Here is a 13,248-nt window from a genome sequence, read left to right on the forward strand (position 1 = left end):
TATGAAATTATTTAGAAAATTTCTAGAAAAGACATAGACATATCTTATTTCTCAGCATAACTGAATGAAATAGGTTTGTTCATTTTTAACGTTTGTTAGTGTATTTATTAAATTAACACAATTCTTTAGGAGTAAGTGCCACAATGCAGCATAATAAACAGCAATTTATTGCATATTTTCCCCCAGGCAAAGACGACATAGTCCAAAATAGGAAAGCTGGGGGTGTTATGTGGCTTCAGCAAATTAAGAATAAATAGTCCAGTATTTTTTTTTTTTTTTTTTGCGGTACGTGGGCCTCTCACTGTTGCAGAGCACAGGCTCCGGACGCGCAGGCTCAGCGGCCATGGCTCGCGGGCCCAGCCGCTCCGCGGCATGTGGGATCTTCCCGGACCGGGGCACGAACCCGTGTCCCCTGCATCGGCAGGGGGACTCTCAACCACTGCGCCACCAGGGAAGCCCCAAGAGTCCACTATTTATTTGTATCCTTTAATCTAGATTTCTAGGTGTAGGCTGGATTGTCACATTTACTTTGTATGAACCGCAAACAGCTCTAGAAGGCTGCTACATTTGTTGCTTCCTCTAAAATGTCATGAGTAAAAATTTGGTGGATTTTGGACCATGGGGACAAGTGTAGTGGATACCTTTCAGAGACCTTTCATGATGACACCCCCCCCCCCACAGCAGCCATGTTTGTACTATTGATCCTGCCCCATAGCTCACCCACAGTTGATTTGACCAGAAATGGGATCTTGACCCAAGTGGGCTAATCAGAGGGTTATCCTTTGGAATATGGAATGGAGACGTAAAAACAAAGATATAGTCTCTCCACAGATCTGGGGACATAATGAGTAACAAACGTCCATTCTCTAGTCAACACCTTTTTGTTATATAGACAGAGAGTAAAGGAAGTGTGTTTTCAGAGAGAGAACCACCAAGAGTAAAGCAAAAAGCAGCAGAGATGAGAGGCAGATGAAGAACACTGCCGGGTCCAGGCCTTCCTGAGGTCTGATCTCTTTATTCCTACCCTTGTGCTCTGGAAGACATGTGCATTGTTACACTAAATTCTTTATTTTGATTAAGGTGCTTGAGATGCTTTCTTCCCCTGCAATCAGAGTGTCCTCACTAATACATTCAATGGCAAGTAGCTAACAGAAAGGTCAGAGAATGTATAATAAAATCCAGGAACCGCATCTCTAAAAACAGCTTTCAGAGTCTCGTTGCTGTGCTTAGCATTGTCTGAGCATGCAGTGCTCCCTCCTGTGTTTTTAAGAAATTAATACAAAAATGTTTCTTTCAAGTCACTGAAGGGCCTCTTATGCTACAGATTCTTTTTATAAAATCCAATGAAAAATCTTAAGGTTAAGGTTTATTTAGAGAGGATGATGAATTTCCTGCTCACATAAATTCCTGCCTATCTCAAGGTTTTGGTATTATTTTCAAGGTGAGTCACTGTTAACATTTAGCCATCTCTTGGCCAAGCATTCTAACTTGCTTTAGGGCTTAAAAGATTTCATGCAAAAAGACATTTTTTAAAAGTTAATGTGCAACATTTTAATTTATAAGTAATTAGTAGACACGAGCAATGTTTTTGTGATGGTCAGAAGTATGGATAATGTTCAATAAAGTATAGATAGCCTTAAATGGGCGTGTATTGGGTATCAGTTATTCATACAATGCTAGACACTGGGGATGTAAAGATACGAACTGGTTAATATGGAAATAGTTTAGTAGTAACACTACATAATGGAGCTATAACTGTCTTCTTTAGGATAACATTCTGACAACTCAGTGACTAACCCTGAAGGGATGCCAGGATATTTTTGCTTAGTTTCGAAAATACATCAGTTTGTATAGCTCTGCCAGGCAGAGGGTGTGAAAAGCCATGCACTTTGGGGAAATGGTGAGACTTTTCCCAAGGGTAGGGTGTATGTGGAGGGGGCAGATGGTGGAAAATTAAACTTGGTGCAGTGGTCTTTGAACCCTGCCACTTGAGTTTTCCCTAAAATAATTTAGAAAAATATGCATCTCCTCTTACATTTTCATGTTAATATCTAAAATTTTTATAAGTTTAGTGGCTGCAAAGAATATAATTTCTGAAATATTTTATATTGAGTTTTTTAAAATTATGGAATTTGCCTGCCATCTCATCTAAATGACAAAGCCAGTCCTGCTAACTATCCAATCAACCAAATCAAACTTAATTTTCAGAAAAAGACTGACTTCATTGTTAAACTCAGATGCATATGTTAAAATGTGTCCCAGGGAATCTAAAAGAAAATGGTACAAATGGACTTATTTAGAAAACAGAGAGACTCACAGACATAGAAAATAAACCAAAGGGGAAAGGGTGGGGGGAAGGGATAAATTAGGAGTTTGGGATTAACAGACACACACTACTGTATCTAAAATACTGTACTGTACTACTGCACTACTGTATGGTACAGGGAACTATATTTGATACCTTGTAAAAACCTATAATGGAAAGTAATCCGAAAAAGAATATATGTAATATACACATATAACTGCATCACTTTGCTGTACACCAGAAACTAATATGACGTTGTAAAACATACCTCAATTAAAAAAAAATCATGATTTCAAATTCTAAGTGGGAAAGGAGAGAAAGAGGACGAGAGACAGAGAAAGATTGGGAAACTGAGAAGATAAATTTGGCAAAGATTTATCTCCTGTTTCCCTTTCAATATTGCTTATCTCAAATCTCTTTTGCTACAGGAATCTCTTTTCGGTATGTTTCAGGATAAGTGTAAGGTAATGAGGACATCTGGGAAAGAAGAAACAGGAGAGGCAATGCCCTGGGGCCAAATGCACCCTTCTTAGAAGAGAATCTATGAAGTTTGAGCATCTGTAAATTGACTCCCTTGAAACTATTTGTGCCACAATTCCTTGGGAAGTGTCTGAGGCCTCAGGGTAAGCCTCCCCCAATCCAGAGGACTGGCAGAGGGATCGTGGTAGCTCTGGGTTGGGTCTTCCCCACCTTTGGGCCGAGGCAGGTCCAAAGTAGGAGCTTCCTCACTGTGGCCTCTGGGGCAGGGTGTGCAGTGAACAATTCAGGAGATCACTTACAAGAGAAATACAAATATCACTGTCTTGAGTGATATTTGTTTGGGGGAGTTATAGGGAATAAAACCACTGTCTTTAGATTTTGGAAATCAGAAGAGAAGGTACTAGTGAGAGAGAAGAGGACAGGGCAGTAAGTCAGCAGTGAGGAGCAAAGAGGAAGTGAAGGTATAAAATTACAGAAGAATGACAGAAATGGAGGAGAGAAAGGAGAGGTGGCTCTGTCAGGCTGGGCTGTGGTACCACCAATGTCTGCCTGAGAGGTCTCTCCATAGCCCTGACAGTCCAGGCTGTCCAGTAGGAAGCTGAAGAAGGTGTGAAATTTAGGGTTGTTTCTGAGGACTCCCACTGGTTGGGTTAATATGACAACTTATTTACATACTGCAATGATTAATTTTATATGTCTACTTGACTAGGCTATGGAGCTCAGCTGTTTGCTCAAACACTAGTCTAGATGTTGCTGAGAAGGAATTTGCAGATGTGATTAGCATTTACAGTCAGCAAACTTTAAGCAGGTTACCCTCCATAATGGGGGTGGGCCTCGTTCACTTATTTGAAGGCTGTATGAGTAAAGACTGAGATTTCTTGAAGAAGAAAGAATTCTGCCTCAAGACGGCAGCAGAAAATCCTACCTGTGTTTCCAGTCGGATAGCTTGTCTGGCAGACTTTGGACTCAAGCCTGCACCGTCAACCCTTACTTGAATTTCCGCTGCAAGTTTCATGCTTGCCAGTCCCCACTATTACAGGAGCAAATTCCTTGAAATAAATCCCTCTCTCTTAACATATTACATGATTAATTTTCTTATTAATACAATTAAAATATTGATTATTTCATTAATATTAATAAATATAACTTATGTAACTGATATTACATAAATGTAATATATGAATATCTAATTCTTTATATAGAGATATATGTTAATTTGAGATATCTTTATATATTATATACTGATATATTTAAACATGATAAGACAATATAGTAATATAACAATAGTTATATAATAATTACCAATATATTAATGATATATATTGTATAATATATTATGTTTATACATTAAATATATATTATGTATTTGATATTTAAAGATATATATATACACAGAGAGAAAGAGAGAAACAATAGGATATCTAACTAGCTAGCTATCTTTCTTTCTATCTATCTATCTATCTATCTATCTTATCTTTCTGTTTCTCTGGAGGACGCTAATACATGTATTTCCTAGCACAAAACCAGTATTTCACTTAGTAGCTTTGTTTCTGTTTTTCCCCACTACGTTAAGTCCAGACTGATTTTCATTCATATTTGTATCCACATTGTCTGACATATTTTAGGCACATAAGAAACAACTAAAGAATTAATAGGGGACTTCCCTGGTGGTGCAGTGGTTAAGAATCCGCCTGCTAATGCAGGGGACACGGGTTCAATCCCTGGTCCTGGAAGATCCCATGTGCCGTGGCGCAACTAAGCCCAGTGTGCCACAACTACTGAGCCTGCTCTCTAGAGCCCATGGGCCACAACTACTGAGCCCACATGCTGCAACTACTGAAGCCCATGCATTCTAGGGCCTGGGCTCCAAAACAAGAGAAGTCACTGCAATGAGAAGCCCACATACCACAACAAAGAGTAGCCACTGCTCACCACAACTAGAGAAAGCCCACGTGCAGCAACGAAGACCCAATGCAGCCAAAAATAAATTAAAAAAAGAATTAATAGTCGGGTAAGATCTTCTTAATAGTAATGGATTAAAATGTCATATTTTTTTCTAACAAACACTATCATTTTATAATAAATTTGCCTTAATTGATGATATCAAGATTGGTGTCTGCTAATTAACATGATTGCAGACTGGACATCTGAGGAGAATTCAAGTGGGAGGCACATACAAGTTGGCACCAATGAAAATGCAGTTATCCAGTGCTCTATGACACAGAGATTTGCAGCAAATCTAAATCTCTGACCACAAAATCAGGTGTGCAAGAGATAATTCATTTAAAGGAGGCAAGAACATACAATGGAGAAAAAACAGCCTCTTCAATAAGTGGTGCTGGGAAAACTGGACAGCTACATGTAAAAGAATGAAATTAGAACACTCCCTAACACCATACACAAAAATAAACTCCAAATGAATTAAAGACTTAATGTAAGGCCAGACACTATAAAACTCTTAGAGGAAAACATAGGTAAAACACTCTTTGACATAAACCACAGCAAGATCTTTTTTTGACCCACCTCCTAGAGTAATGGAAATAAAAACAAAAATAAACAAATGGGACCTAATGAAACTTCAAAGCTTTTGCACAGAAAAGGAAACCATAAACAAGATGAAAAGACAACCCTCAGAGTGGGAGAAAATATTTGCAAATGAAACAATGGACAAAGGATTAATCTCCAAAATATACAAAGAGCTCATGGAGCTCAATATCAAAAAAACAATTCAATTAAAAAATGGGCGGAAGACCTAAATAGACATTTCTCCAAAGAAGACATACAGATGGCCAACATGCACATGAAAAGATGCTCAACATCACTAATTATTAGAGAAATGCAAATCAAAACTACAATGAGGTATCACCTCACACCAGTCAGAATGGCCATTATCAAAAAATCTAGAAACCATAAATACTGGAAAGGGTGGGGTGAAAAAGGAACCCTCCTGCACTGTTGGTGGGAATGTAAATTGACACAAGGACTATGGAGAACAGTATGGAGTTTCCTTAAACAACTAAAAATAGAACTACCATATGACCCAGCAATCCCACTACTGGGCATATACCCTGAGAAAACCATACTTCAAAAAGAGTCATGTACCACAATGTTCACTGAAGCACTATTTCCAATATCCAGGACATGGAAACAACCTAAGTGTCCATCGACAGATGAATGGATAAAGAAGATGTGGCACATATATACAATGGAATATTACTCAGCCATAAAAAGAAATGAAATTGAGTTATTTGTAGCGAGGTGGATGGACCTAGAGTCTGCAATACAGAGTGAAGTAAGTCAGTAGGAGAAAAACAAATACCGTATGCTAACACATATATATGGAATCTAAAAAAAAAAAAAGAAAAAAAATGGTACTGATGAACCTAGGGGCAGGACAGGAATAAAGACGCAGATGTAGAGAATGGACTTGAGGACACAGGGAGGGGGAAGGGTAAGCTGGGATGAAGTGAGAGAGAGGCATGGACATATGTACACTACCAAATGTAAAATAGATAGCTAGTGGGAAGCAGCAGCATAGCACAGGGAGATCAGCTCGGTGCTTTGCAATGACCTAGAGACGTGGGATAGGGAGGGTGGGAGGGAGGCTCGAGAGGGAGGGGATATGGGGATATATGTATGCATATGGCTGATTCATTTTGTTGTACAACAGAAACTAACACAGTATTGTGAAACAGTTATACTCCAATAAAGATCCATTAAAAATTTTCATTAAATCTTATTCTGAGCCCTTACCTTGTTCAGTTTATGGGAAAGTCAATCGCTTTCATTATTGGGGTGATGTGTTTCCCACACAGGTGATGGGAAGATGGGTATTGGGTAGGAAGCCCCAGGGTCCTGAAAGGCACTGTAGGTTGTGAGGTCTTAGTTATGCATGAGCCCAGCCCACAGAGGTCCTCCAGCTGCAGCAGCTCTTGGCCTCTGTTCTGTATGTTGCCTAGAACATGGGAGTCTTGGTCTGAAACACTGGTGCTTAGAGCCAGCCTCCCTAAGCAAGTCAAGAAAGGATCCCTTTGGCAGTTGTGCTGCCTTCCCCGGGCACTACCTGAAAGTGGGACATCCAGCAGCTCATGCCTTTTTAATTTGGGGAGAATGTCAGATTCTGTTTTCTGGTGTCATCAAAAATGTTCCTAACAGAATTGGAAAAGTAAACTTAATGCTTTTTATTTAAAACAAGAGGGATTATCATTAAGTAGCTCTTGCTTTCTACTCAGAAAAATAAATCCATAAAGTATGGAAAACTAAAGTTACCAGTACGTAATATGGGATGAAATGAAAATATAGCAAATGAAATGTTTCAGAAAATTGGTCTGCCACAGCAATCAAAGGCATCACTTACCTTACTGGTACTTTTCTCTTGGCAAGAAAACACAAGACCGCTACTGTTATATGAGTCGTCAGGAAAGCGAATCCAATACCCAGGAGGGTCCATATATCTGGAATGTCAAACCAATGAAAAATGTAAATATTCAGTGAAAAATATTAGAGACTCCAAAACTCAAGTGACTGTGGTCAGAATGTAACCTACTGTTCTGAGTGTCCGTGAAATCAGCAATGGGAGGGTTAACCTTGACATGGCAACGATTTCCCTTCCATCCTTGTCCACATCTGGAAATGAGATAAAATGTAATAGTTGGCAAAAAAAGAAGTAGAAACATATGTTAGCAGTATTGTCATGGAATAAAATGATGAATGTCAATAAACAATGAGATACCAGGAATGTGGGTAACTTTGATACGAAACCAAAAATGTTAAACCAAAGCAAAAACATAATTAAATTGTATTCTTTTCACATTATTGTGTAAGATGATTTTTTAAAATATTTATTCCCTTCTTAACTTTATCTGTAAGGTGGGGGCTTGATTTCTTTATCTATAAGGTGAGAACAAGGCTAATTTCTTGCTTTCAAAAATTGACTTCACTTTTCACCAGTGTCCAATATTACTTTACTTTTTCATTTGTCTCAAACTCAAAAGCTACACATTTTTCAACAGTGAATGGATTTCAGTTCTTTCAGATACCAATAGAGAATATTCAAATTATAGATTAACATAAATATAAATCAGAGAGTATTTTTATTTCTCGTTACAAGGGGATGATCCTTCAAGTTCATGGATTTGGAATCAGGTTAAGGATCAAATTGGATATACCATCAGTCCTAGAGGATTTCACTACCTCTGCTATATTTAGCGATATACGTGATGAAACTTGTAACACTAGGGACATGTCCTCTGATATGGATGGCCTTCAGAAAGTTCAGAATTGGAGACTAGTTTGTGCCTCAAAGGGAGACGAGGTTTATTTCTAAGCAGTGAATGTGCCAGAATTTCTCTGGTGGAGTGTGTTTGCATATGAGTGTGAAAGCTTAGGTATACATTCTTGTTTACCAGAAATAACAGGATACAAGTTAACAAGGGTTTGGTTGAATTTCCTGCCAAATTCATGGTACATGCTATAAAACAGGATTAAAAACTAGCTTTTGAATGTGTGTGCTTAAAAGTGGTGTGTTAGAAGCAATGCTTCTTCGGCACACAGTTAATATATTTTTTTTCTCAGTCTCTCTTTTGAATTTGAAAATCTGAATGACCAATAGCAATTTCTTCAAAAAAGAAATAGCTTCTCTAAATATAAAAAGCTTAGTGTCTCCAAAGAAGATATACAGACTGCCAACGAACACATGAAAGAATGCTCAACATCATTAATCATTAGAGAAATGCAAATCAAAACGACAATGAGATATCATCTCACACCAGTCAGAATGGCCATCATCAAAAAATCTAGAAACAATAAATGCTGGAGAGGGTGTGGAGAAAAGGGAACACTCTTGCACTGCTGGTGGGAATGTGAATTGGTACAGCCACTATGGAGAACAGGAAGGAGGTTCCTTAAAAAACTACAAATAGAACTACCATATGACCCAGCAATCCTCTACTGGGCATATACCCTGAGAAAACCATAATTCAAAAAGAGTCATGTACCACAGTGTTCATTGCAGCTCTATTTACAATAGCCAGGAGATGGAAACAACCTAAGTGTCCATCGACAGATGAATGGATAAAGAAGATGTGGCACATATATACAATGGAATATTACTCAGCCATAAAAAGAAACGAAATTGATCTATTTGTAATGAGGTGGATGGACCTAGAGTCTGTCATACAGAGTGAAGTAAGTCAGAAAGAGAAAGACAAATACCATATTCTAACACATATATATGGAATTTAAGGGAAAAAAATGTCATGAAGAACCTAGGGGTAGGACAGGAATAAAGAGAGAGACCTACTAGAGAATGGACTTGAGGATATGGGGAGGGGGAAGGGTAAGCTGTGACAAAGTGAGAGAGTGGCACGGACATATATACACTACCAAACGTAAAATAGATAGCTAGTGGGAAGCAGCCGCATAGCACAGGGAGATCAACTCGGTGCTTAGTGACCACCTAGAGGTGTGGGATTGGGAGGGTGGGAGGAGGGAGACGTAAGAGGGAAGAGATATGGGAACATATGTATATGTATAACTGATTCACTTTGTTATAAAGCAGAAACACACCACTGTAAAGCAATTATACTCCAATAAAGATGTAAAAAAGTAAAATAAAATAAGATTAACACGAGATCTCATTCGTTAACCAACTAAACTTTCTGTTCTCCCTTCCCTTTGTTCTTTGATAAAAAAAAAAAAAAAGCTTAGTGGTTCAAGGAGGCCCATAAGAATGCCTTCTTTCCTTAGTAAATACTCTTTAAAAAGTAGAAATTTAAGATAATTTGATTGTTTTTGATGCCTCTGACATTCAAATTAAAATAAATTAGAATGTTTAAGATTGGAGTATTTGTTTTTTATTCTCATAAACTGTAATATGTATTCCTTATCAGTTCTCAGGTTGGCAATGTGAATCTGCATGTAAGTCCTTCACATTTTGCCTGGACTCCCTTAAAATCTTCCTGAATGGGGTGGGTCCTCAATTCTTGTCTTGGAACACGGAGACCTGTAGTGATGGTATGCTAGAATTGGCATGCTGAAGTTCCTTTTGCTTCGAGCAATGGCAGTGAAAGGAATTTCTCTGGTCCCATCTGCCTGAGGACTGCAAGCTAGAAGTGAAAATTGAGCATCCTGTCCTGTCTGCTCTGCAGTTTGGGGGACTCATCTCCTCCAAGGTGACCACAGATCTCTATTAAAGATCATTAAGACGTTTTAAAAAGAAAAGGCTAGTCATCTTCTTATTACTTTTCACAGGCAATCTTGGTAGGGAAGCGTAGATATTTCACTCAACTATTTATTTCTCCTTAGCAAATCAGCAATATTAGCATACCAAAGGAAAAATAAGAGACTGACTTTTCCTGAAGAGATAATGCGAAGATTGTTGTTTTTAGTAGTAGCGTGTTGGGTAATATTATAGTTGTTGGGGGTGAAGGGCAAAGGCTTTTGTGGGGAGAAATCAGATAGGGTAAGTGGATGAGATATTGGGAAGAACTGGGTGTGCTTTGGCTAAGCGGTCGCCAGCCAACCAGAGGAGACCAGTCCCAGTGGCCATTCCAGGCACAGCTGTGTGAAAGCTGGGTGGCTGTTAGAGTCCGGAGGGTGTGGGGAGTGCTGCATAATTGGTGCCAAGAGTGAGGTCCCTAAAAGAATGTGGCAATGAGAGTCACCTTATTTGCTTGACAATTAAGGACTAGATAGCCCTTTTTAGGTAATGTTTTAGCTATTTTATGATTAAACAAGATCGAATGCAATGGTGATTCCACCTATTGTGCAATCCAAAAGGATCCATGAGAATGATAAACATTTTATAATATTTGTGCTAAAGACTAGGATACCTCAGTCTAAATTAGAATGCATGTTTGTTTTGTTTTAATGTCAAGAAGAAAGAAATGTTAGATGTGATGAAATTATGTTGGAGGTCTTCTTTTTCATAATGAGTCATAAGAATCGGTTTAATGAAAAAAAATTAACTGATAACTTGACAAAAGGGAAGAAAATGACTTGTTTTTATTCAGAAAGCACCCATAAGAAAAAGCTTTTGAGGAAAATTTGATTTATTCTGAGCTAATCTGAGGCTGTGTGTTTTATCACTTATTTCATATACCTGATGGGTGTAAGTATAGCACTGGAGAATTTCAGTCTTATTTTTAGAATGGTGGAAGTTCACACTACCACTTAATTATCCCCCAGATTCATTTAACCACCCACACTCCTTCCCTTCCCTCCACCAAATCATAAGCATGTCTATGGTTTGGTTGGGAGGGAACCACAACCTGACCTCTAGAGTTAATCTCATTTTCCTTGGTGTAGCCTTTTGCCTCAGGACCCTGTCCAATGCATTCCTAAAATCAACAGTGATTGGTTCATAGAGAGACATGGACATAAGTTTGTCCAGTAAGAATTTTGTCACCAGTGGGTACATATTGATGGATACTTGTGGTAAGAAATGTCCTCTGCCCAACTCTGATGTGAAAAAGGAAGAGTATAGCCCTGTGAAGCTACCATTTTGCTACAAAAGCAAGCCTGAGGATAAAACAAACAGGAAGACAAGCCTAGGAAATCATGGAGAAATGGAGGAACAACCTTAATGGCATTGAAAACTTTCCAGTCCATTCCTGTTTCAAGCCTGCTCTGGGTTTAGACTTTTTAGATACATGAGTCAATAAATTCTTTATTTGTTTGAGCCAGTTTGAGTTTAGTCTTCTATTATGAGCACACACACAAAACCAGTTTTCCTACTCTTTCATTTTGATCCCTGAAGTTCTCCTCATTAAATCAATAATCCCTTATTCATAAAATATTTATTGAATGTCTACTATGTGCAAGGTGGTCTGCTAGATATAAAAAAGATGGGCAAGACATGCTTGAGAATTTATAGGAGCATAAACTTGGGAGATAAAAAACACATTTCAAAATAAATAAGAGACAAAGCAGAAAATAAAATATATGAAGTATAAGAAAGGTAAAGAAAAGTGCTAAAGAAGAAAATGAAAAAAATAGCTTTGGGCTTCCCTGGTGGCGCAGTGGTTGAGGGTCCGCCTGCCGAGGCAGGGGACACGGGTTTGTGCCCCGGTCCGGAAGGATCCCACGTGCTGTGGAGCGGCTGGGCCCGTGGGCCATGGCCGCTGGGTCTGCGCATCCTGAGCCTTTGCTCCGCGACGGGAGAGGCCACAGCAGTGAGAGGCCCGTGTACCGCAAAAAAAAAAAAAAAAAAAAAAAAAATAGCTTCAAGAATCTATTTTTCCAGAGCCAGAAAGTGAAAAAATGTGCAATCTCAACTAGACATGAATGGAACAGCTGATATATTAAGTTATATTTATTCCAAAGCATTACACATTTATGTATGTATTGTACAACAATGTTTCAGAGGAAAATGGTTATCTAAATATATAGAAATCATCTATGACTGATGGGATCTCGAGAGATATGTTTGAATTATGTTCAGATTATTAATGCGATGCTAAACTAACCTCTAGATTTCCCAATTCTTTACTGCAGTATATTTTTTCATCCATACTTACTCTAATTTTATAGTTTTTTTTTTTTTTTTGCGGTACGTGGGCCTCTCACTGCTGTGGCCTCTCCCGTTGCAGAGCACAGGCTCCGGACACGCAGGCTCAGCGGCCATGGCTCACGGGCCCAGCCACTCCGCGGCATGTGGGATCTTCCCGGACCGGGGCACGAACCCACGTCCCATGCATCGGCAGGCAGACTCTCAACCACTGAGCCACCAGGGAAGCCCATGAATATCATTTATAGAAACCAATAGCATCCTACAATGACATTCATGCTTCAGAAAACTACAATATACTAAGCCCCATAGAGATTGAATTGAACACCTGCTGTGTGCTAAACAATATTCTAAATGCTTTAATGTATTACTTGTGGAACACTAATGTTACAAGATAAGAGTTATTTCCCCATTTCATAGTTGAGGAAATAAAGGCCCAGAGTGGTTGAGCAGTAAGTCACCAGAGGTACACCCTGAACTAGACTTTAAACTACATCTCTTTGGCTCTCACGTGGCACTCTGTTCACTACATGGTTTTGCTTCCCCATGGTCTTCCTAAAGTTGGAATATAGTTGTTTATAATAGCAGTCAACCTCGCAATTTTTGTATGTTAGGAGAGAAACAGTGGAGATATTCGTGATCCTCATGGTCTGAAAACTCCCATTTATCACATTAAGCTTTACCCTGGAAACATCTAGGTGTAGGGGAGGCAGATGTAGAGCTGGGAAAAGAGTAAGTAATGAGAGTCAGGGCACCTGGGTTTCAGGCTAGACTCTGCCACTTTCTAGCTATGTGGCTTTAGGAGAGTCAAATCACTTCAGTTTCCTATTTATAAACAGTAAGAATTACAACTCACCTAACAAGAGGTGTAGGAGAATTAAATAAAACAATGCATGTGAAAGTACATTGCTAACTGTAAAGTATTATCTAGGTAAGGTAAAGTGTTATCTATGTC

The 13,248-nt window shown here is 38.8% G+C and overlaps 1 protein-coding gene across 1 annotated transcript in view; it reads right to left on the minus strand.

Annotated features, from left to right (window-relative positions):
• MALRD1 (MAM and LDL receptor class A domain containing 1) overlaps nucleotides 1-13,248 on the minus strand; it is a 584,500-nt gene that overhangs the window by 23,162 nt on the left and 548,090 nt on the right. Inside the window, exons 38-39 of the mRNA XM_060293508.1 lie at nucleotides 7,332-7,411; nucleotides 7,143-7,239 (exon numbers count right to left, since the gene is read on the minus strand). Of these exons, the coding sequence (XP_060149491.1) occupies nucleotides 7,143-7,239; nucleotides 7,332-7,411 (177 nt within the window). The remainder of the gene's footprint in view (nucleotides 1-7,142; nucleotides 7,240-7,331; nucleotides 7,412-13,248) is intronic.

The sequence above is a fragment of the Globicephala melas genome, chromosome 2 (genome assembly GCF_963455315.2).
Source record: "Globicephala melas chromosome 2, mGloMel1.2, whole genome shotgun sequence".
Lineage (NCBI taxonomy): Eukaryota > Metazoa > Chordata > Mammalia > Artiodactyla > Delphinidae > Globicephala > Globicephala melas.